The sequence below is a fragment of the Schistocerca gregaria genome, chromosome 5 (genome assembly GCF_023897955.1).
Source record: "Schistocerca gregaria isolate iqSchGreg1 chromosome 5, iqSchGreg1.2, whole genome shotgun sequence".
NCBI classification, from domain to species: domain Eukaryota; kingdom Metazoa; phylum Arthropoda; class Insecta; order Orthoptera; family Acrididae; genus Schistocerca; species Schistocerca gregaria.
Window position 1 is genome coordinate 120,314,190 of NC_064924.1, and position 26,552 is coordinate 120,340,741.

The following is a 26,552-nucleotide window of genomic DNA, read 5'->3' on the forward strand; positions in this document are numbered from 1 at the left end:
CTTTTCTCCTCTCTTTTCAGTCAAGTGTCCGTCCCTGACAATTTGCACCCTGTGTTTAGCGAGAAGGGAGGGGCGGGGGGCAAGGTGGGGCAGACAAGGACAGTAAGAAACTATGATCTACCCCCCCCCCCCAACACCCACCCCAAGAACTGAATCCCAAATCAGTGCCTGTCACAGAAAGAGTTAATGTGGCATTACTGCTCTCCATGTTGTATGTTGCGATGTGCCAGGTAACTATCGCTTGTTTCTCACAATTTTGTGACTAGAGTATCTTCATTTTAGAAACACTGACGTCGCAGATCTAGAGTAAAAGTGCCGTCGGTTTGTGTTTCTTACGAACTATCGACATTTTAGTGCGACACATAACAAAAGTGACAAATATCAACATGCTCACTTCAGAAGGAAAATGCTATATTCTGATGTCGAAACTAGTACCTGGGTGTGGCTGATACATGTACGTCTGCGCGCACATACTCCAAGACAGCAGTAATATGCATCCCACCACTGTGATAACCCGTATCCACCCCATGTTGTTGTTGTTGTTGTGGTCTTCAGTCCTGAGACTGGTCTGATGCTGCTCTCCATTCTAATCTATTCTGTGCAAGCTCCTTCATCTCCCAGTACCTATTGCAACCTACATCCTTCTGAATCTGCTTAGTGTATTCATCTCTTGGTCTCCCTCTACCATTTTTACCCTCCACGCTGCCCTCCAATGCTAAATTTGTGATCCCTTGATGCCTCAGGACACGTCCTACCAACCGATCCCTTCTTCTAGTCATATTGTGCCACAAACGTCTCTTCTCCCCAATCCTCTTCAACACCACCTCATTAGTTATGTGATCTACCCATCTAATCTTCAGCATTCTTCTGTAGCACCACATTTCGAAAGCTTCTATTCTCTTCTTGTCTAAACTATTTATTTTCCATGTTTCACTTCCATACATGGCTACACTACATACAAATACTTTCAGAAACGACTTCCTGACACTTAAATCTATACCCGATGTTAACAAATTTCTCTTTTTCAGAAACGCTTTTCTTGCTATTGCCAGTCTACATTTTATATACTCTCTACTTCGACCATCATCAGTTATTTTGATCCCCAAATAGAAAAACTAAGTGTCTCATTTCCTAATCTAATTCCCTCAGCATCACCCGACTTAATTCGACTACATTCCATTATCCTCGTTTTGCTTTTGTTGATGTTCATCTCATACACTCCTTTCAAGACACTGTCCATTCCGTTCAACTGCTCTTCCAAGTCCTTTGCCGTCTGTGACAGAATTACAATGTCATCGGCGAACCTCAAAGTTTTCATTTCTTCTCCCTGGATTTTAACACCTACTCCAAATTTTTCTTTTGTTTCCTTTACTGCTTACTCCATATACAGATTGAATAACATCGGGGAGAGGCTTCCCTTTCATGTCCCTCGACTCTTATAACTGCCATCTGTTTTCTGTACAAATTGTAAATAGCCTTTCACTCCCTGTATTTTACCCCTGCCACCTTTAAAATTTGAAAGAGAGTATTCCAGTCAACATTGTCAAAACTTTCTCTAAGTCTACAAATGCTAGAAAAGTAGGTTTGCCTTTCCTTAATCTTCCTTCTAAGATAAGTCGTAAGGTCAGTATTGCCTCACGTGTTCCAACATTTCTACGGAATCTAAACTGTTCTTCCCCGAGGTCGGCTTCTACCAGTTTTTCCATTCGTCTGTAAATAATTCGCGTTAGTATTTTGCAGCTGTGACTTATTAAACTGATAGTTCGGTAATTTTCACATCTTTCAACACCTGCTTTCCTTGGGATTGGAATTATCTGACTTCGAATAACTCGGATTCTGCATATTGGTCTACGCTATACTATACGGTTAGATATGCTAGCGACTCCCTAGCTCTTTCCTAATATCATGCCTGCAGGCTGATACAAAAGAACATGATAGAACGTGCAGCAAATGAACGAATGCTCATAAATTAAGGATAATGTTGATACATGGTGAAACACCGCTCTGGTGGGTGGTTTGCGGGTTTAAATCACCTCCGGGTATGACCATGCGGTGCATTTGACGTGCGGTCGTCTCACGGTGGCGCTGGCGGCAGTCCACATGTGCAGTAGTGTGTTTTTGCATGTTCGAGTACGGCGCAGCGAGTAAGTATGCAGACGTTTTCAGGCTTGCTAATGGGGACTGTATGTTGAAAATGGGTCAAATAACCTATATTGATGACATTGTGAGGGGTAGAATACTGGGGCGACTGGAGGCTGGTCAAACACAGCAGGTCGTAGCACGGACCCTCCGTGTGCCACAGACTGTGATCTTAAGATTATGGCAACTATTTCAGCAGACGGGACACGTGTTCAGGCGCCACAGTACGGGACGTCCACAGTGTACATCACCACAAGAAGACCGATATCTCACCATCAGTGTCCGCAGACGGCCACAGAGTACCGGAGGCAGCCTTGCTAGGGACCTTACCTCAGCCACTGGAACGGTTGTCTCCAGACCCATAGTCTACAGACGACTGAACAGACATGGTTTATTCGCCCACTTTCAAGGTGCATTACACTGACCCCTGGACACAGGAGAGACCGTAAAGCCTTGTGTCAAGAACACAGTACATGGTCATTGGAACAGTGGTCCCAGGTTATGTTCACGGACGAGTCCAGATATAGTCTGAACAGCGATTCTCACCGGGTTTTCATCTGGTGTGAGCCAGGAACCAGATACCAACCCCTTAATGTCCTTGAAAGGGACCTGTATGGAGGTCATGGTTTGATGGTATGGATGGGTTTATGATTGGTACACGTACACCCCTGCATGTCTTTGACAGAGGAACTGTAACAGGTGAGTTCTATCGGGGCATCATTTCGCACCAGTATGTCCGCCTTTTCAGGGGTGCAGTGGGTCCCACCTTCCTCCTGATGGATGATAACGCACAGCCCCGCCGAGCTGCCATCGTGGAGGAGTATCTGCAAACAGAAGATATCAGGCGAATGGAGTGGCCTGCCTATTCTCTAGACCTAAACCCCATCTAGCACGTCTGGGATGCTCTCGGTCGACGTATCGCTGCACGTCTTCAAACACATAGGACACTTCAGGGGCTCCGACAGGCACTGGTGCAAGAATGGGAGGCTATACCTCAGCAGCTGCTCGACCACCTGATCCAGAGTATGCCAACCCGTTGTGAGGCCTGTGTACGTGTGCATGGTGATCATATCCAATACTGATGTTGGGGTACATGCGCAGGAAACAGTGGCGTTTTGTAGCTCTTGTGTTTCGGGACGGTTTTCTCAACTTATCAGCAATACCGTGAACTTACAGATCTGTGTCGTGTGTGTTCCCTATGTGCCTATGCTATTAGTGCCAGTTTCGTGCAGTGCCAAGTTGTGTGGCACCATATTCTGCAATTATCTTTAATTTATGAACATGAGTGTATATTGTGCTCCACTTGGATGTGAAGTCGCTTCGGTCTCTAAACCCGTATTTGTTGTTGTTGTTGTTGTTGTTGTTGTTGTCTTCTGTACGTAGGTTGGTCTGACGCAGCTCCCGACGCTAGCCTATCCCGGGGTAGCCTCAACCTCTGTTCTGACATTTGACAGTCGTCTATTATCTTCACCATTGAACTGTTTGTCATCCATATACAAGGGTACACTTTTAGAGAAGACTTAAGTTTATATTTTCAGAAATGCCTTTATTGCTGTTGCTAATGTTCGCTTTATATACTATGTATTTTCGCCTTCGTAAGCTATCTTGCTCCATAAATAGCAAAATTCTTCTAGTTTTCTGCTACTCCCGTATTTCATTTCCTAAACTACTCTGATGCCCAGAATTTAAGCAACAAACTGCAACTTCCCTCTCCTGTGTCTAATTAACGATATAGTCATATAAACTGTCAACCAGACGTCCGTACGATAGTGTTTTGCACGGAAGATGGCATTCCGGTCAACTACTCCAACGATGACGACAGGGAACCTATGAAACTAGGTAGTGCTTGCTGGGTAGCCCCACATCCACAATCGCTGTGTACACAGCCACAGACGGTGCAGTATGGCACAGAGAAGATGCCTACCAGACTCTTTGCGGTGCAGGGCCGTAGAAAAAAAGGTAGCAGGACAGACGCAAACTGGTATGGCTCGAAGGCTTAGTGTGGCTCGTTCTGTTGTTTCTCGGATGTAGCGACAGTTTGTAAAGGCCTGAACTGTATCCCGAAGTCCAGGGTAGGGCCGACCACGTGTGACTTCAGAAAAGAGGACCGTTATTTGGCTGTAAGGGCACAATAGTACCACCTTAGTACTGCACACCAACTGGCATGTGAGCTCGCGTCATCCACTGCACGCATTGTATCGATGCAAACGGTGCGCAGATGGCTTCGGCTGAGTGGCATTTATTGTCGGAGACCTGCTGTATGTCTACCTACCTCTGATGCGTCTTCATAGAAGGGAACGTCTAGAGTGGAGTCCTTAACATGCCACTTGGACGGTCGAACAATGGGCCAATGTTTTCACATATGCATTCCGATTTAGTGTGAAGAATGATTCTCAGTGAATTTGCATCTGGAGGGAACTTGGAACACGGTTTCTTGACCCGAACATTGTGGAAAAAGACCGATCTCCAGGAGGATCTTTAATGGCTTGGGCAGGGATTATGTTTACCATTCGAACCCCTCTTCATGAAATTGTACAGATGAATCAGCAACGCTTAACTGCTGTCAGGTGTCGTGACGTTACCTTGGGACCTAATTTGTGATTGTTGGGAGGTGCCGTGGGCCCAGACTTCGTATTGGTGGACGACAATGCTCAACCTTATAGACCATGGGTGGTTGCTGGTTGCTCTCCCGATTTGAATCCCTTAGAGTGTCTGGGAGCACCAGGGACACGGCTTGCATCACATCAGCATCCACCAACCACTCTTCAAGACTGCGGGCAGCTCTACAGCAAGAATGGGAGTGATTACCTCAACATTGGGCTGATGACATCATTCACAGCATGCTCCATCGTTGTCAGGCCTGTACTGCTGCCAGAGGGGGTCACACTCCATACTGAACACATTAACCAGTTGTCGAAATGTGTGTGCAAATCTGTTAAGTTGCAAAAGACGAAGAACGTTTTTGTCTACCGTTATGCGTGTTGTAGTTGATCATGTTCTCTGTTCTTTACATTTTTTCTAAATCACTCTCACCAGTTTATACTGTTTTGTTGCAAAATAAACGCAACCTTGCGCAATTTGCCTGTGTTGCTTTTATTTTCGACACAAGTGCAGTTCCAACACATTCATCAACTTCATTTTACTACACTCCATTAGTCCCATTTCTAATAGTTGCAATGGTATGAAACAGTTTGCGTCGTGCTTAGGCTTCTTCAAAAACTGACTCATGGAAACGATTGTACTTCCATTTCTGTGTTCATAGTACGTAACAATAAATGTTTCGTAGAAGACCCACTGTAATAGCTGTATGACGATTAAAACACCAGATAATGTACCACGCAGACCACATTTAGCAAACAAAAACAAATACGCCCCAACCCAGATCAAACCCTCCACCTCCTGCATGCTAACCCGAAACACTATCCACTGCTGACAGAGGTAGTTTCTGTACATCTGGTTACAGTGTTGCCAGGTGACCAAACTTTTACGTCCATTTACTGCCCAAATATGCGCAGGTCGAGATTTTATGACACATATTTTTTTGTTGCTAGAATGTAAGGAATCGCGCTGCGAAGTCCGAAGGTGGAAATTTTGTTAATGAGTCAGTATTGGCCAGGAGGGGAAAGCAGTAGGCACCCGTTGAGGTGACGAATAAAACATAGTTTAAACTGTATGAAGTTATAATGCCGTAAAGAAAGGCAGGCCTGGATAAGCCGCCGAGACTGAATGAGCAGCCTCCCAAGAGAACAGGTGAGGGGGGTGTTGGATTGGTTTGGAAGCTGCCAGCAGAAGAGAGCGAACGGCGCGTCCGCTCCCAGCAGCCGGCCGCGGTTCCACCCACACTTGACCACCTCAAAGCCTCCCTATTGGTCGGTCAGATCGTAAGACGCGCAGTTCGGCAGCGTTACCTCGTCAGCAACACGTGAGTTTAGCTGCTGACGGTTCAACAGGTGAGTTTCAGGGTGGTTCTATCCGATTTTGGGCAACGAGACTGACAGGCTGCAACTTAGCGTCAGACAGAAGGCACTGACGAACATCAAGTAAAAAGTAAAAATAAATTTTTTTGTACTAATAAATCCATTCAGTAGCGGCCCCCACTGTACAATTTTTCGTCACCCTGTATACGCTTCCCGCAGTTTCTCTCTATTTTCTGCCACTTTCTGTTCTGCACGTCTCCGCCCTGGAGAAAGACGCCTGCATACCAGTGTTGCAGTGTTTTTGGTTACTCCTTGTCACTTACTACTTATAGACTGGCGAGCCAGAAATCTCTCTTGTCTCTGTTGTATACATTATCATTATGCTGACTGTCATAATCTAATTGTTTTTCTCAAGGTGTGTCCTCGAAATGCCATAACATTTCCGAAGGCCAGTTTTCAGTCCTGTTCACTTCAATTGCTCCCTTTGTCTCGGCACCATAAGGTAGCAATACTCTCAACAATGGATCTGTAGATGGCTCGCTTTGCCGTTTGGTAACTTTATTACATGTGCAGGTCCAGGGAGCAAGGCCGGGACAGCGCCCTCCCCCCCCCCCCCTCCTCTCACAGAAAGGAAAAAAAAATATAGTTCTTCCAAGAAAATGTTTTAACAGTCGGTATTACGAAGATTTTCAACAAGTTCGAAACTGGAACATCTTTTGACTACTTACAAGTCGCTAGCATCTTCAAAATATTTGAAATACTCCATACCCATAGGTCTAGCATGCCCCACAAACCATCGTATGGGCGTCCGTGCTTCCCCCACCAAATATAATCTGTGATCACCTCCACGTTTAAAGTGCCGCACATTCCTAAAATAATAACAACAGATCCTAACAATAAAACAAGCAAAATCTTTCAACTGAATCACAATAATTTATTTACGTCAGTGGTCACACACACACACACACACACACACACACACACCTGCATCTGGTTAAATTACCATTACAATGAAAGACAGTTGGCTTGCCTTAGCGATCTTTTCCCGTAGCTCATTTTATTATTCATGTCATCCACTATCCTGCTATAGGATGGTAACGGTACTCTCTAGCACCTGAAGTCCTTTTCTTTTTGTCTGTTCAGTATCTAGGTCTTCCGCATTTCTTCCCCCTACTGCTTATACTAAGTTTTCTGGATGTTGTCAGTCCCCATATTCATACTTCAGCTTTTGCGGCAAGCTCCTATCTCCAGCTAGAAAAAACTAGCTATCGGCACAAAGAGAATATCTAACAACAGACCCAAATATACACACACTTTTTTAAAAAAATTAACATTTACGAGTAAACTACAGGATTTTTATTCAAAATGTAACATACCTTCTATGTAACTATCCCTGCTGCTGTTACGCGTAGCTGCAGTAGCACATCAGTAGTTTTGTTATGAGTGAATATGAGTAAGTAATCCATTGCAGCCGTCCTTCCGCGTCTTCCTGTTCAGGTAAGCAGAGCTCATGATGTGCATCTTCCCCCATCTGCCACACGATGATGTGGAATGTGCAGCCTTGCTGCTGCGTGTTGCATGTGCAGCCACGTTGGCATCTATACACTGTGCACATTATGCAACAAGCGGAATAATTTTTAACGTGGTTTATGTTTACTGCTGTAAAAAAGTATGTTCTAATCTCTACTTCACGATCTTAACAGTCAGTTTCTTTTACTTTCTAAAGTATCTTGTACTCTTCATGGTGGTTCAGGCTATCTCCGTACCAAATCTCATCGATGGGACACATCATCTCCGAGGTAGCGATGAAGGGGGGATTTTCTCATACGATCAGTTCACGACTATACCGTGAATATCAGGTATCCGGTAAAACATAAGATCTCCGACATCGCTATGACTGGAGAAAGATCCTGCAAGAGCTGAAGAGTGTCGTTCAACAAGACGAATGCAACCCTTCCGCAAATTGCTACAGATTTAAATGCTGGGCCACCAACAAGTGTCAGAGTGCGAAACATTCAACGGAGCATCACCGACTTGGGCTTTCGGAGCCGAAGGCCCGCTACTGTACTCTTGATGACAGAACGGCATAAAGTTTTACGCCTCGTTTGGGCCCGTCAACACCGACAATGGCCTGTTGATAACTGGTAGCATGTTGCCTGCTCGGACGAGCCTCGTTTCAAATTGTATCGAGGGGATGGACGCGTACAGGTATGGAGACAACCTCATGAATCCACGGACCCTGCATGTCAACAGGAGACTGTTCAAGCTGGTGAACGCGTGTGCAGTTGGAGCGATATGCTACCCCTGATACTTCTAGATACGACTCTGACAGGTGACACAAACGTAAGCATCTTATCTGATCACCTTCATCCATTCATGTCCATGATGCAAAAAAAAAAAAAAAATCCAATGGCTGTGAGCACTATGGGACTTAACATCTATGGTCATCAGTCCCCCGGAACTTAGAACTACTTAAACCTAAGGACATCACACAACACCCAGTCATCACGAGGCAGAGAAAATCCCTGAGCCCGCCGGGAATCGAACCCGGGTGTAGGTAGCGAGAACGCTACCGCACCGACCACGAGCTGCGGAACCCATTGTGCATTCCGACGAAGTTGGGCAATTCCAGCATTACAATGCGACGCCCCATACGTCAGGAGTTGCTACAGAGTGGCTCCAGGAACATTCTTCTGAGTTTAAACACTAATGCTGGCCGTCAAACTCCTCAGACACGTACGTTATTGAGCATATATGGAATGTCTTGCAACGTGCTGCTCAGAAGAGATCTCCACCCCATCGTACTCTTACGGATTTATGGACAGCCCTGCAGGACTCATGGTGTCAGTTCCCTCCAAGACTACTTTAGACATCAGTCGAGTCCGTGTCAGAGCGTGTTGCAGCACTTCTGCGTCATACGGGGACCCTAACGATATTAAGCAGATGTGCCAGTTTCTTTGGCTCTTCTGTGTAAAATAAAATGTGAACTTTCTAATATTATAATGCAAGCTCCGAACGACTGGTATTTAGATAGTAACTGTCGTTAATTCTCCCTGTCTGTGGCAGGCTGAGAAGGGAGTTCGCTTAATTTTATCAGCAGGGATTACTTTTATTCATTTTTATATGAGCCTGCTGTGGGGAAGGATCTTTCTTATGCACACTTTTTCTCTCTCGGCAGCGTAACCTTCCGTGACCATTCTGCCCGCTTTAGAATTGATGTTTAGGCCCATCAAAGTTCAGAGTACAATCTTATCGATTGAATTTGAGGTCGCAACGGATAACGCAATTGTAATTTTGCACGAGTCTAGCTTTGTGTCAATAATTTTAGTAAAGGGGCAGCGTGATTAATATGATTCTCTTTTCTTAGGTATGATTTAAATGAACAAGCCGAGAACGGAAATTACTTCGAAAAAGAAAGTTAATTTTATTTTAACCAACATTAGACAAAAATTAACGAAGTTACTTCTTAACAATCTTTTGAATACACATTTCACTAATTCTGGTTTGAATTTTCATTTAACTATAGACAAAGATTATTCAACTATGAACATAGGTTACTTCTCCTTTGAATTGCAAGCCACGTTGCCTTTGATTTGCATCGTCCTGTGGGGGAAAGCTAAATCTTGGAGATCTCGTGGTCACTACACTACTACGCTGATACATACATATGCACTATGTTATCACTGAAATACAAATATCGTAACTATTTCTCTATGCAGATTTTCTACGTACAGTGGCTGGCATCGAGCAGGATTCGTGGCTGGTATCCACAACGCGAAGTGCTTGAATACGAGACGATTCATCTTAGAAAAGCTATACTCGTTGCTAAATTTTCAATAAGTTGTTAAACATCGACACACGCTAGCATAAATGTTCAGCAATCGCAAAAAACTGGCTACAGCTCCCTCTCTTAGCTTTCCCGGCGGTTGCCGTTTCAAACTATACACCACGTGGCGGGTCGTAACGGAAATCTCGATCGGAGAAGATAATTCTTTTATCGGATAAATTGAATAAAAATCAATAAATGCTTCTTAATTAATCCATCGCGAAAAAGCCTCTGATAAATAAACTGTTAACATTAAACATATTTAAACATTCAAATATCTTTGCCCTGGTTTCGACGCAGCGTTCTGAAGGAACGTCTGGTCGCTTACCTGTCTTCCAAAAAACTCCCCGTAACCGTTGAGCGGCTCTTTGTCCCGAGCAGCACGAGGTGGTGGGGGAGGCCCATCACCAACCTCTGCTAAGAAAACTTTTTTTTTTAGTCTTTCGCACCTCTGGTCGAACTCTCCTTTTCCTGCTTTTTGCCTTCCACTGACTGTGTTAAAGTTGGTAGAAGATCCTGAGACCCACTACAACTCTGGTTCGTTTGCTACTGCACTCAAAACATTCACACCTGACCACGTACTTTAAGGAGAGGTGGGGAAATGTGAATAGGGACACAGGACGTTCATATTGCAATGAGAATAAAAAACTTTGATCCATAATTGTTTCTACATGCATGTAATTCGGGGCTGAGATTATTTCACTGTTCATGAATTACGTAAAGTAATTGAATTTACACTGATAATGTCTATCAGCTGATAGCAACATATTATAGCACTGATTTTTAACTATGTAACGAAACCTATTGTGACGTTGCAATAAAAATAGCGTTTAATTTAGGAAGAAAGAAAATAAATAATTTGTGATGCAGAGCAGAGCATATTATATAATGGTTGTATGTCTAAAAGCGTCGGCTGCCCTCACGTATCTGCCCGTTACCCACAGCTGCTGTCGCATATCATAATCAAATGCAGTTTTACTAAAAGCCTTCCATGTTCTCCGTATAACGTCACGACGCAACGTATTTCTATTTGTCGTACAGGACTTCAAATGACAGCGTTGTTGAGAGTGTTCAAGCATTTCAGAAGCTGTAAGACACGAGTAACGCTCATCGACGAAAATGCGACAGGTTTGTGGTTGATATTAGTATGGAAGTATGAATTAAACACGTTTGGCGTAGTAAGAGTATGGAATTCAGCAGGTTGAATCGTACTATGCAGTATGCATCAAACAATAAAAGCATTTTTATACATGTGATAAAATTCAAAAGTCATGTCAGCCGAAACAGATGTCAGTTAATCAGTTGATCGGCCGGCGCATTCAAAAGGGTTCGCGTATGATACGGTGTGCGGAGGTGAAGTTACAATATCGTGAAACTAAGCTGCATAGTGGTGGTCCAGCTGACTGACCACCAGTGCGAATTCAAGGGAGTCGGCGGTCACTCCGGCGCAGAGAAAACTCGCTTCCATCTGAACAAACCATAATGCTAAGTTGTGGGGCCAAAACGGCGGTAGCCGCACGGGCATTCTTGATATGGTTGACGGGTCCGTCCCCGCAACAATTTCTGATTGTTGCAGTTCGCTGCTAGCCATTTTTGTTGCTGATTTATTGTCTGTTTAGCTGCGATCACGTCGGGGTCACCACTGTCGCAAGTTGTGTGTGTTGTACCTGCGATCTCGTTATCATGTTCTTTTTTTTCCTTTATTGTTATTTTAGTACCTAAACAATCAGGTAGGCTCTCAGCGGCATGCTACGCCGCTCTTCAGCCATAGTGTTGACAATAACAGAACACAGATTGGAGGAACAGAATGAACATAGTGACGGGCAAAAAATAGTGGTCACAGATACACAACAAAACATGGAGCCGTTCACACTCGACGATAACGACACTGAAAACACGTTGACACGGCGCACAGAACACTTCTGAATCCGACGGCACAAGTGAACGTAGAAGTGTGACGGCGGACACTAAAAACACAAAACGACGTCACACACACGAGACACAGACGGCGATGATCTGCAGCGCGCGAAAGTCCACATTACGTGTGCGAGTCCGGGGACCTGACAAGAGGGGAAGAATAGTGAGGGGGGAGGGGAAAGGGTGGGGAGAAGAGAACAAAGATGCTAATGGCTGAGGAGATGGGAGGAGGGGTAGAGGGACAGGGGAGGGGAAGCCCAGGGGAGGAGTGGGGAGAAAGGGAGGAGTGAGGGAGGGTGCCCGAAGGAACAGACAGAGGAAGAGGGAGGGAGGATCAAAGTTGGTAGAATGGGTATGTGGATGGAAGGAGGGCATCATCAGGGAGGGGGAGCTGGTGGAAGCCACCTTGGGAGAGGGTAAGGAGGGTGGAGAGATGGAAACCGGGTGGGACGTGGGAATACAGGCACGGCAGCGGGCGGGGGCGGGAGAGGATGGGCGAGACAAGTGGGTGAGGAGGATCGAGTTTGCGGGAGGTGTACAGGATCTGTATCTTCTACGTTTGAAGTTCTCTAACGCTATAGATACAGCAATAAGGAATAACGCAGTAGGAAGCAGAGTTGAAGAGGAATGGACATCTCTAAAAAGGGCCATCACAGAAGTTGGGAAGGAAAACATAGGTACAAAGAAGGAGAAGAAATACTTCAGTTGATTGATGAAAGGAGGAAGTACAAACATGTTCCGGGAAAATCAGGAATACAGAAGTACAAGTCGCTGAGGAATGAAATAAATAGGAAGTGCAGGGAAGCTAAGGCGAAATGGCTGCAGGAAAAATGTGAAGACATCGAAAGAGATATGATTGTCGGAAGGACAGACTTAGCATACAGGAAAGTCAAAACAACCTTTGGTGACATTAAAAGCAACGGTGGTAACATTAAGTGTGCAATGGGAATTCCACTGTTAAATACAGAGGAGAGAGCAGATAGGTGGAAATAATACATTGAAAACCTCTATGAGGGTGAAGATTTGTCTGATGTGATATAAGAAGAAACAGGAGTCGATTTAGAAGAGATAGGGGATCCAGTATTAGAATCGGAATTTAAAAGAGCTTTGGAGCGGTCAAATAAGGCACAAGGGATAGATAACATTCCATCAGAATTTCTAAAATCATTAGGGGAAGTGGCAACAAAACGACTATTCACGTTGCTGTGTAGAATATATGAGTCTGGCGACATACCATCTGACTTTCGGAAAAGCATCACCCACACAATTCCGAAGACGGCAAGAGCTGACAAGTGCGAGAATTATCGCACAATCAGCTTTACAGCTCACGCATCGAAGCTGCTTACAAGAATAATATACAGAAGAATGGAAAAGAAAATTGATAATGCGCTAGGTGACGATCAGTTTGGCTTTAGGAAAAGTAAAGGCACGAGAGAGGCAATTGCGACGTTACGGCTAATAATGGAAGCAAGGCTGAAGAAAAATCAAGACACGTTCATAGGATTTGTCGATCTGGAAAAAGCGTTTGACATTATTAAATGGTGCAAGCTGTTCGACATTCTGAAAAAAGTAGGGGTTAGATATAGGGGGAGACGGGTCATATACAATATGTACAACAACCAAGAGGGAATAATAAGAGTGGACGATCAAGAACGAAGTGCTCGTATTAAGAAGGGTGTAAGACAAGGCGTAGCCTTTCGCCCCTACTCTTCAATCTGTACATCGAGGAAGCAATGATGGAAATAAAAGAAAGGTTCAGGAGTGGAATTAAAAAACAAGGTGAAAGGATATCAATTATACGATTCGCTGATGACATTGCTATCCTGAGTGAAAGTGAAGAAGAATTAAATGGTCTGCTGAACGGAATGAACAGTCTAATGAGTACACACTATGGTTCGAGAGTAAATCGGAGAAAGACGAAGGTAATGAGAAGTAGTAGAAATGAGAACAGCGAGAAACTTAACATCAGGATTGATGGTCACGAAGTCAATGAAGTTAAGGAATTCTGCTACCTAGGCAGTAAAATAACCAATGACGGACGGAGCAAGGAGGACATCAAAAGCAGACTCGCTATGGCAAAAAAGGCATTTCTGGCCAAGAGAAATCTACTAATATCAAATACCGGCCTTAATTTGAGGAAGAAATTTCTGAGGATGTACATCTGGAGTACAGCATTGTATGGTAGTGAAACATGGACTGTGGGAAAACCGGAACAGGAGAGAATCGAAGCATTTTAGATGTGGTGCTATAGACGAATGTTGAAAATTAGGTGGACTGATAAGGTAAGGAATGAAGAGGTTCTACGCAGAATCGGAGAGGAAAGGAATATGTGGAAAACACTGATAAGGAGAAGGGACAGGATGATAGGACATCTGCTAAGACATGAGGGAATGACTTCCATGGTACTTGAGGGAGCTGTAGAGGGCAAAAACTGTTGAGGAAGACAGAGATTGGAATACGTCAAGCAAATAATTGAGGACGTAGGTTGCAAGTGCTACTCTGAGATGAAGAGGTTAGCACAGGGGAGGAATTCGTGGCGGGCCGCATCAAACCAGTCAGTAGACTGATGACCCAAAAACAAAAAAATCCTCTCAAGGAAAAGGAGGAGGTGGGGGAACGGTATGAGATCGTACAGGATCCGCGTGGGGGAGGGGAGACGGATGCGATAGGCGAAGCGGAGTGCATGGAGTTCAAGGATTTGGAGGGATTTATAAAAGGTAGGGGGGGGGGGCGGAGATCCAGGCCAGATGGGAGTAACATATCGTGTTCTTGTCCGCAGCGAGAATAAGATAAGCGCGACGTATAATTCTGTTCAGCACTTTATTTAGACGAGACGTTTATTTTAAACTCACATAACGGCAGGAAAAACATTATGAAACATTTCCAGTGCAACGAATAGTACCAGTTTTTTGGTAATTAAGTGAGGAAGCAGTATCAGTAACAGGAATACTAAAAAGGTCAAAGCAAATTACTAAATTCATGGAGCACGCACTGCAGCAAGGAGAAAGCGTCTCACAGCGCTCCTAGCGGTCAGCGCGCGAACTCTGTTGATATGCGCCAGCCGATCAGCTTATTAACTGACATCTGTTTCATCTGACGCCTGACGTCGCTATAAGCTGAATAGCTGGTTCAGAGAATATTTAGTTATTGTTCCATATATCGCGTTGTATTCTTGAAAGCAATAAATATCTTAAATATATTGAAAGGAATTTTTCACTTGCCGAGATGACTGGCTGTTGTGTCGTCTTCATCGTTAAAATTCATCACCATTACGGTCGGAGGAAAGCAACGGCGTACCACCTCCATTAGGACTTTGGCTAGTATGGCGGAGCGGGTCTCCCGCATCGTTCTCCTATGCTCTGTCTAGAAGCATCGGACTTCATTTTCAACGAGCGAGGTGGTGCGTTGGCTAGCACACTGCACTCGCATGCGGGAGGACGACGGTTGAATCCCGCGTCCGGCCATCCTGATTTAGGTTTTCCGTGATTCCCCTAAATCGCTCCTGGCAAATGCCGGGATGGTTCCTTTGAAAGGGCATGGCCGACTTCCTTCCCCGTCCTTCCGTAATCCGATGAGACCGATGACCTCGCTGTCTTGTCTCCTCCCTCAAAACAACCCTCAACTTCATTTCCATTATAATTAAGCGTCACATAATTACATAAAACTTATAGGAGCTGTAAGTTATAGTACAGTACAATGTCTTAGCGGGTTAGTGCTGTTATGAGTGTGGAATTGTTATGGGGGAAGATTGCTGGTTTGCATCTGGTTCTCAATTCTTTTTCTCCTTTCTAAAAGGTTTTGTGATTTCCTTATTAGGTTAATAAAAGTATGTTCTGTAATATTTGATGTTGTGTACATACAAGAGTGCTCTGTCAGAAGTGAGTTGTCACCGTCAATAATTTACAAATTAAGCATGCAAATGCAGTAAACAATCCGACATGTTGGCCCGTTAGTAAAACAAACTACCACCCTGAATAAAAAGCGTAGAAAAGACTGACACATTTGCATAAGAGTTAAAAGGTAAATTAGTGTCAACCATTCGAGAGACTTTTTAGTTATTTTATTGCAACAAATTGTATAAAAACCGTCGCGTTTTCGAGAGATACTCAGTGTGTTGCCGTTTTGAAATAGCATTTATTTATAGAAAATAAGTTAACTGAGCTGCCATTTCAATTTGTCTGGCTAAATGGCTGTCCGTCCTTTTTATTTGCAGACCAACTCCTGAAACTAATGTCCAGTGTTTCTTAAAATATACTTACGTTGTTAAGACGCCTTAATGAACAACTTTGAGTATATACGTTAAATTGGTCCTGTGCTGACGGGCTTCAACTTGTTTTTTGTTTGTAAATCATCAAATTGTCTCATATTCAGTGTTGACGAAGACTTATTAGGAAAAATAGTTGACACGTTTTCAGTAAGTTTCGGAATTAGATCTTGCAAACACTTTAATATCTCCTTTATCAACAGCCCAGCCCATAAGAATGCCGTACTTGACACATTTACAAACAACGTAACTTCGAGATTAACGTATCCTGCAGTAAAGACACAGCGTTCTCTGCAGTTCCACTGAGGCGAATCATTTTAGTAAACAGTACGATCACAAAAGTCGATAGACAGCTCTTTCCGCCTTCGATACGGAGTGTGACGTTAAAACTAGCTTACGTTTGCGGGAAGTCTAATGAGATGGGCGTTACCCTTGCATAACAGATTTTGAAATTGTTAACGTCGTTATTTCGTAATTGTCGTACGTCAAAATGCCAACTGTTTCAGAAAACAATAGGACTGTGGTTTGATATGTGTTTCGCGTTTAGCTCGCAGTTTTCCATACTTTCATCCTTCACTTACCAAAATATAAAGAAGTGTAAGAAGGTAGCTATAATTTTGGATTCAACGGTACGAAAACATAGCAAATTATGTATTGTCCGAGAATAATATTTTACCTTCTTCTTATTTCTTTCTTGCTTTGCTTTTTGAGGGCCAGTTCCCTGTGAAAAAGGAATTACTTCTCTTTCAGACACAGTTTGCACCATTAGTAGAAGAATTAACTCCATACTCTATTAATAATGTTGATCAAAACCCGTTCCTGGTAGTGATTTGTTAGAAAAATGTTCCTACAGGAAATAAAATGAGGGAAGAAAATAATGCTGTTATGCAAATGTGTGTCCTCTACCAGGATTTGAGACCTATGTTATCTTAATACTGGTTACTTAGGCGTTATTTCTGTCTCGATGCTGCTGCTGCAAAGACTGAAACTTACCATCTGCGCTACGTTGAATGATTTGTGCCAGAACAAATATAGTAAACCGGAGGGCTGGGCAAACGATGCTCGCGTTCTAACATGCTCGAAGTTTCGCTATACTCTGCAGAGCTCGAAGTATCGATCGCTGCTCGAGCAATCACGTGATCTTTGACTCGCGCTCTACGAGCGCTACCCTATCGATCCGCGGGGAACTACAAACTAGTCCCAAGAACTAGCCATAGCTCTACGTGATACTTAACAACTTCATGAGGTACGAGAGAAAAAAATATAACTTCCTACATCCGTATACACCCCTGTTGTATTTAAACAAATTTGGAGTAAAAGTTCTCGGACAGTGTGTATGGATACATTAACATTTATGGTGTTTTTATAAACTGTCAAAGAGGAAAATGTTGTTTCAAAACACATTACGTGGCACTGAAGCCAATGCAGTGACCTATTACGTTATTAGAAACTATAATGACCTAAGAAGTGGGTTAATGTGGTTTTCGATCACTGTTCACAAATAAATATAATAAAGTTAACCAGCTTTTTATCAGCTTGGAAACAAGATGTTAAGATAAGGATGAAACAAAAACATAATCAATTAGAAATGATATTAAACTGACTGGAAATGGAACCGCCAGATAAAATTGTATCGTCGCGACCCGTCGTGGATATGGTAACAACAGACGTTACTAGATAGTGCGACGAGCGAAAGGTCAAGAATTAAAGTGAATAGTGATCGCGATTTCTCGCTTATTAGATGCTGGTCCTAAATGTGGCCTGCATCCTAGAAAATTCTACACGATCGGACGCGGATTTGAATCGTCATCCGCCCGCACGCGGGTCCAGTGGGCCTCGTTCAGTAAGCCTTTTCGAGTAGTGTTCAGATATTTCACTAGTAAACAGATAACCAGAAGTTCGTAATTAAACTGAATGTTCGCTCGCCAGTATATTGCGTCTATCTCTGACAGAGAAGTATAATTATCGCTGACGGCAAAGATAAACATAGAAGTTCGATCGGTTTTTGTAAGGAAAGCACAATCGCTTCTTGCTCTTAGGCGCTTAAAAATGAACGACGTTTCAACTAACGGCAGTTATCAGAAAGATCCATATTGTTTAAGTGTAGAAGAAATCGCCAGAGATTTTATCGAGAATCTCTTGGAATCGGCGGTAGAGGAAATTAGAAGACAGGGTGTCAACGTAGACTTTCGGAAGCACATTGTGACACCGAAATGCTTAGTGCAGTGGCCGTCAGTCAGCGACTTCACTCCCGATCTCGGCCTGCAGAAAGTCGACGAATATATTCGGAGCTGGCCGAAGAACGCTGAGATGATGTACTGCATCGACTACACGGGCTGCAGGAGAAACTCGCGAAGCGATTTTCACTTTTATGAGGTGCGTGTATTTTTCTTTTCACATTCACAAGAACTCATAATTCTATTATGTGTTTTACACTGTTGTCTAATACTGTTGGAACATTGCTTCTTGCAATTTTTTTTATATAATGTGCTCCTCTCTTAAGCAAACATGTAAGGATTGGGTAATTTCCAAGAATTATTGCCTATCGAAGTCACGGAGTCCAAACGATATATATCAAACGTGCGATCGTAAATGGATCATGCGACTCTTGTGGCAAGCGTTGTGACTAATTATTTGTGATCGTCATTTTTATGTTTTCCGTCGTTCCCTTAGTTGCTGTAAATTACATACCTCTGCGGATTATTTGTGAGTTGAAACTTTCTGGCAGATTAAAACTGTGTGCCGCACCGAGACTCGAACTCGGGTCCTTGGCCTACAGTTTTAATCTGCCAGGAAGTTTCATATCAGTGCACACTTCGCTGCAGAGTGAAAATCTCATTCTGGAAACATCCCCCAGGCTGTGGCTAAGCCATGTCTTGGCAATATCCTTTCTTTCAGGAGTGCTAGTTCTGCAGGGTTCGCAGGAGAGCTTCTGTAAAGTTTGGAAGATAGGAGACGAGATACTGGCAGAAGTAAAGCTGTGAGGATGGGACGTGAGTCGTGCTTGGGTAGCTCAGTTGGTAGAGCACTTGCCTGCGAAAGGCAAAGGTCCCGAGCTCGCGTCTCGGTTCGGCACATAGTTTTAATCTTCCCGGAAGTTTCAGATCATCTCACACTCCGCTGCAGAGTGAAAATCTCATTCTGGTATTTGTCAGTTGTTAGGCAATCCCAGACAATTTATGTCGTTAGTGAGTGGGATGTCTGGTTTTCTTGACGTTTCTTCGGTGGATTCTCTCACAATGAAAAATCGAATTCCATGTTGTGTAGCGTAGAAAATTGTTCGACTTTTTTTCGGAAGTATGATGTACTTGGTTCAAATGGCTCTGAGCACTATGGTACTTAACATTTGTATGTAGTACTACTGGACGAGGAAAGAAGGGACTGTGTAGACTGTGGTGGTGCGAAGTGTGTAAAACTTCATAAGAGCAGTTTCGATGCTGAAATACCGTTACAATTTCATTTCGGACAGTGCGGAAAACGAACGAGAATTGGAAGAATACATGGTTCCACTCTTCCAAATTATCCATTCAGACCAAAATAAAGGACTTTTACATGATGACAACATAGAAGTCATCTCCTTTGCAAATATAAGTAATTTTGTAATTCTCTTCTTTTGTCGTTGCTGTAGGGATCACCGTAAACATACTCATAACTTCCGCCACCAGAGTCGCATTATGGATTTATGATCGCACGTTCAATATATACGTTTGGACCCTGTGACTTCGATAGGCAATCATTCATGGAAATTACCAGGATATGAGCCAAAAAATTCAATATCGCGTTTTGTGGTGTAATTTATTGCTAGAACTATCGGTACAGGTTGTGATCTCTAAAGAATGTTGTTGAAATGAGGTATTAAACTTCTAACATTGTCATTTTACAGCAAAGGTAACATCTGGATGATTTGGAATCATTTGGAGGCTGCATTCTGCAAAGATTGAAATCCCGGCTCTTCCATTTTTACTTCTTTAATTACACTGAAACGGCGGAAATATTGGATCATTATATTATCATTAATTTAGCTCTTCAGCGAAAGTTTGCTTAAACGTTGATACTACGCATAGTTTGAAAATGGGTAACGGCAACTGGATTTGAACAATAGGCAGCCATCGAGAGGTGCGCTAGGACAATGTGTTTATGACTCCAAAAAACCTGACATGTTAAGAATTCATATACATATTTTCAGTAGATCCCAAGGTGCCGTTTCCACTTAGATACGACAGATTATCTTGAGTTGCAGCGAAGAAAGTGGCAAACAATGACATCTCCATGATACTCGCTACAGAGTCAATTTTTAAATACGAAAGAAAGTCTCAGGTAGTGATTGGGCTGAGACTTAATGTGTGACATTAAACTGCTGAGAGATGGAATGAATGACAATACTATCACTTAAGTCTTACGTCATATTTCTCACTTTTCTCTTGCAACCGAAGGTGTTTCTGTAGTTGGAACATGATAGGCTAATCTCTCTCTCTCTCTCTCTCTCTCTCTCTCTGTGTGTGTGTGTGTGTGTGTGTGTGTGTGAATTTAAGGAGCTCAACAGTGGGGTACTAGCACCTTTCTACATCTACATCCATACTCCGCAAGCCACCTGACGGTGTGTGGCGGAGGGTACCCTGAGTACCTCTATCGGTTCTCCCTTCTATCCCAGTCTCGTATTGTTCGTGGAAAGAAGGATTGTCGGTATGATTCTGTGTGGGCTCTAATCTCTCTGATTTTATCCTCATGGTCTCTGCGCGAGATATACGTGGGAGGGAGCAATATACTGCTTGACTCTTCGGTTGAAGGTATGTTTTCGAAACTTTAACAAAAGCCCGTACCGAGCTACTGAGCGTCTCTCCTGCAAAGTCCTCCACTGGAGTTTATCTATCATCTCCGTAACGCTTTCGCGATTACTAAATGATACTGTAACGAAGCGCGCTGCTCTCCGTTGGATCTTCTCTATCTCTTCTATCAACCCTATCTGGCACGGATCCCACACTGCTTAGCAGTATTCAAGCAGTGGGCGAACAATCGTACAGTAACCTACTTCCTTTGTTTTCGGATTGCATTTCCTTAGGATTCTTCCAATGAATCTCAGTCTGGCATCTGCTTTACCGACGATCAACTTTATATGATCATTCCATTTTAAATCACTCCTAATGCGTACTCCCAGATAATTTATGGAATTAACTTCTTCCAGTTGCTGACCAGCTATTTTGTAGCTAAATGATAAGGGGTCTATCTTTCTATGTATTCGCAGCACATTACACTTGTCTACATTGAGATTCAATTGTCATTCCCTGCACCATGCGTCAATTCGCTGCAGATCCTCCTGCATTTCAGTACAATTTTCTATTGTTGCAACCTCTCGATACACCACAGCATCAACCACAAAAAGCCTCAGTGAACTTCCGATGTCATCCACCCGGTCATTTATGTATAATGTGAATAGCAACGGTCCTATGACACTCCCCTGCGGCACACCTGAAATCACTCTTACTTCGGAAGACTTCTCGCCATTGAGAATGACATGCTGCGTTCTGTTATCTAGGAACTCCTCAATCCAATCACACAATTGGTCTGATAGTCCGTATGCTCTTACTTTGTTCATTAAACGACTGTGGGGAACTGTCGAACGCCTTGCGGAAGTCGAGAAACACGGCATCTACCTGTGAACCCGTGTCTATGGCCCTCTGAGTCTCGTGGACAAATAGCGCGAGCTGGGTTTCACACAACGGTCTTTTTCGAAACCCATGCTGATCCCTACAGACTAGATTTCCAGTCTCCAGAAAAGTCATTATACTCGAACATAATTCGTGTTCCAGAATTCTACAACTGATAAACGTTCGAGATATAGGTCTATAGTTCTGCACGTCTGTTCGACATCCATTCTTGAAAACGGAGATGACCTGTGCCCTTTTCCAATCCTTTGGAACGCTACGCTCTTCTAGAGACCTACGGAACACCGCTGCAAGAAGGGGGCAAGTTCCTTCGCGTACTCTGTGTAAAATCGAACTGGTATCTCATCAGGTCCAGCGGCCTTTCATCTTTTGAGCGATTTTAATTGTTTCTCTATCCCTCTGTCGTCTATATCGATATCTACCATTTTGTCAACTGCGGGACAATCTAGAGAAGGAACTACAGTGCAGTCTTCCTCTGTGAAACAGCTTTGGAAGAAGACATTAAGTATTTCGGCCTTTAGTCTGTCATCCTCTGTTTCAGTGCCATTTTGGTCACAGAGTGTCTGGACATTTTGTTTTGATCCACTTACCGCTTTAACATAAGATCAAAATTTCTTAGGATTTTCTGCCAAGTCAGTACATAGAAATTTACTTTCGAATTCATTGAACGCCTCTCGCATAGCCCTCCTCACACTACATTTCGCTTCGCGTAATTTTTGTTTCTCTGCAGGGCTTTGGCTATGTTTATTTTTGCTGTGAAGTTCCCTTTGCTTCCGCAGCAGTTTTCTAACTCGGTTGTTGTACCACGGTGGCTCTTTTCCATCTCTTACGATCTTGCTTGGCACATACTCATCTAACGCATATTGAACGATGGTTTTGAACTTTGTCCAGTGATCCTCAACACTATCTGTCCTTGAGACAAAACTTTTGTGTTGAGCCGTCAGGTACTCTGTAATTCGCTTATTGTCACTTTTGCTAAACAGAAAAATCTTCCAACCTTTTTTAATATTTCTATTTACGGCTGAAATCATCGATGCAGTAACCGCTTTATGATCGCTGATTCCCTGTTCTGCATTAACTGTTTCAAATAGTTCGGGTCTTTTTGTCACCAGGTCTAATATATTATGGCCAAGAGTCGGTTCTCTGTTTAACTGCTCAAGGTAGTTTTCAGATAAAGCACTTAAAACAGTTTCACTGGATTCTTTGTCCCTGCCACCCGTTATGAACGTTTGAGTCTCCCAGTCTATATCCGGCAAATTAAAATCTCCACCCAGATGGTGGGGAAATCTACTCGAAATATTTTCCAAATTATTCTTCACCAAAATCATTTCACATTTCGGATCTCCGTCAATTGCCTTCGATGCTATTGCACTTCTTATCGCTATAAACACGCCTCCCCCTTCACTGTCCAGCCTGTCTCTGCGGTATACATTCCAATCTGAGTTTAGGATTTCATTACTGTTTACGTCTGGTTTCAGCCAAATTTCTGTCCCTAGTACTATATGGGCGTTGTGACCGTTTATTAATGAGAGCAGTTCTGGGACCTTTCTATAGACGCTCCTGCAGTTTACTATTAGCACATTAATATTGTTATTCCCTGTTGCATTTTGCCTACTCCTACCTTGCCGCGTCTCAGGAGGCGCCTTGTCGGGCCTAGGGAGGGAATTCTCTAACCTAAAAAACCCCCATGTGCACTCCACACGTACTCCGTTACCCTTGTAGCCGCTTCCGGCGTGTAGTGCACGCCTGACCTATTCACGGGGACCCTACATTTCTCCACCCGATAGCGGAGGTCGAGAAACTTGTACCCCAGCTCTCCGCAGAATCGTCTGAGCCTCTGGTTTAAGCCTTCCACTCGGCTCCAAACCAGAGGACCGCGATCGGTTCTGGGAATGACACTACAAATAGTGAGCTCTGATTCCACCCCGCGAGTGAGGCTTTCCGCCTTCACCAATTCCGCCAACCGCCTGTACTAACAGAGGATGACCTCTGAACCCAGACGGCAGGAGTCATTGGTGCCGACATGAGCAACATGTTGCAGTCGCGTGCACCCAGTGCTCTCTATCGCCGCCGGTAGGGCCTCCTCCACATCTCGGATGAGACCCCCCGGCAAGCAGACAGAGTGAACACTGGCCTTCTTCCCCGACCTTTCCGCTATTTCCCTAAGGGGCTCCATCACCCGCCTAACGTTGCAGCTCCCAATAACTAATAAACCTCTCCCCCCGTGTGCCTGCTCAGACCTTGCTGAAGGAGCAGCAACATGTCCACTCACAGGCAGAGCGGGCGATGCCACACGGCCAGCCTCCACATTTACCCTCCGCCTCGTGCGCCGCGAACGCCGCTGAACCCGCCACTCTGCTTGGGGAGAGGGTGGCCCAACCGCGCCAGGTACCCGCGAAGATATCTCGACAGCAGGGACAGTGGGTGAAGCATGTAACACCTGGGGTGTACCTTGCGACGCACCAGACTCCCCACTCCCGCTACACTCCGAGGCAGCTGCCTGAAGACGGCTGACTGCGGCCATCAACACACTCAGCTGTTCGCGAAGAGTGGCCAGCTCCTCCTGCGTCCGTACACCTTTAGGAGGCTAATGTAAATTGCTGTGAGCAAACCAATAGATTGTTGCGCTCCTTATTTTCACATATTTACAGTAGCATGAGAAGAAGGTTAGATAGGAACTTCATATTTTACATTAATTTATTCCTAAGAAATGTTTCATCCCCCTGATCTTTTGTCACCTGCCACTTAAAACCAGCTTCCTTGATGTCGTTACTCCGCGACATGAACACAAACGTAACGGCTATGCAAACCACAATTACTTTTCACTTGTGATGAGAAAAATTTTTGCTGGCTAATATCAATATTTTTTGTAGGACAGCTGGCTAAACCCACGCATACCAAATCATTTTTATTTTAGACAGTTTTCACTTTACAAATTATTTTCCGTCTACAGTATTTTGAAAATGACGTTAAATATATATTTACTTCAAATGAAAACTTGGCACGCTCGGCATGACTGATACCGAAGAGGTGTGAGATCTATGTTTTAATGTATTTATAATTTAGTAACATGATTTCACCCTGACTAAGAATTCAATTTGACACGCTGGATGAATGGACAGATCACACCTGTCTACTAGAAGGGTGATAGACGTGAAACACAAAACTAACGCTCAATACCATTGACATCAATGTACAGCTAATAGTTAGAACTTCTTTTGCGTTCAAACGTAATGAGTTATCTCGAACAGAATGACGTTCTCCATGTCAGCAATTCATGCGAAACTCAACTCGCTCTCATCTCTCATAACTTCCTGAAAGCCATGGATCAAAGCATTCAGGTAGACTCAGTATTTATCGACTACTTAAGAGGGTTTAAATCAGTTACACATCAGCGCTTATTAATGAAAGTACGAACATATGCGGTATTAAACGGGACCGATGACCGAAGCAGCCTGGTCCCTTTAATGCTACAAACCAACCAACCGGTATTAAACGATATCAGTGATTGGACTGAGGATTTATTATTAGGGGGACACTGTACGTTATCTCTGGTGGAAAATCACCAACAGATACAGAAGTAACTTTGGGTGTGCCCCGAGGATGTGTCGTGAGACGCCTGTTTTACACTTTTTAAATTAGTTATCTGGCAGAAGATATTAACAGTACCCTCAGACGCTTGTGCAGATGATGCATTTATCTATAAAAAAAGTACTGCCTGGAACATGCTGCACAAAAATTGAGTCAGATTCTGACGAGATTTCAAAGAGACACACAACTTGGCAACTTCCTTTAATAAAAATTCTGAACCGTGAATCTATGCATTTCGCAAAACGGGTAAACATAATATCCAAAGACTACAACGTCAGTGATCACTAATGGGGTGACGCTTCATTGGCGAACTTACCTTACTCAGGCATGTTGACCAGCGCAAGCATGAAAAAACTGTTACTGCCCTTCCTGTGGAGAAGAAAAGAAAAATTTTACCTACAAATATTGTCCTTGGGTGCTGTCGTGATGATATCCTGTGTCTTCTGCGAGAAAATTATTCTCGCAACAGGTCAAGTCAACGTGTGGCCTGTGGTGTGGTTGGTGGTCCAGTTCACGGAATACCCGGTTGCTGGATTGTCCCGTCTTCTAGTAGAAAGATCTCGCGATGATCTTGAATATGTCCTGCATGAGCGGGATTCAAGTATCTCCGTGCAGAAAACGAGTGGACTATCCCCTCGGAAGACGCAGAGCGGTCTTTATAGCTCAGTTCTGGATGCTTTGCAGCGTTGCGGTGAGCTAATTTGCGGCCTTTCCCCGCGTCACAGCTGCGCATTCCAACTTTGGTCGGACCATATTTGTATTCAAACACTGGTTAGACCAGTGTTATCAAGGGGTCACAACTGGGATCAGTCAACTTACACAAACACGAGAATTTAACCATTAGTGGTAACGTGGAATGGAACCATCACATGGGGTCTGTCGTAGGTAAAGCAGGTGCAGTATTCAGTTAATTGAAAAATACTATAAAATTCTAATCAATTTGTATAGCATAGTTCTTAAACTCTCGTGCGACCCATCTTAGAATACCGCTCAAGTGTGTGGGACTCGCACCAAATCGGACTAGTCTGGAATACTGAACGTGTACAAAGAAGGAGAATTTTCACAGTTAGTTCGGCTCACGGAAAATCGTCACGGACATTCTCAAAAGCATGAAATGGCACACCTTTAAACATAGACATCAACTATTCTGCGAAAGTTTGCTTTCAAGGCTCCTAGAAATGGTACCACAGAGAGTTTTAGTAAGACCATACATATGCCTACTCTTTGGTCCCTTA

At 43.7% G+C, this 26,552-nt stretch overlaps 1 protein-coding gene across 1 annotated transcript in view; it reads left to right on the forward strand.

Annotated features, from left to right (window-relative positions):
• The first annotated feature begins 18,059 nt into the window (after window positions 1-18,059).
• LOC126272810 (A-kinase anchor protein 14-like) overlaps window positions 18,060-26,552 on the forward strand; it is an 86,929-nt gene continuing 78,436 nt past the window's right edge. Inside the window, exon 1 of the mRNA XM_049975997.1 lies at window positions 18,060-18,439. Coding sequence (XP_049831954.1) covers window positions 18,113-18,439 — 327 coding nt within the window. The 5' untranslated portion in view covers window positions 18,060-18,112. The remainder of the gene's footprint in view (window positions 18,440-26,552) is intronic.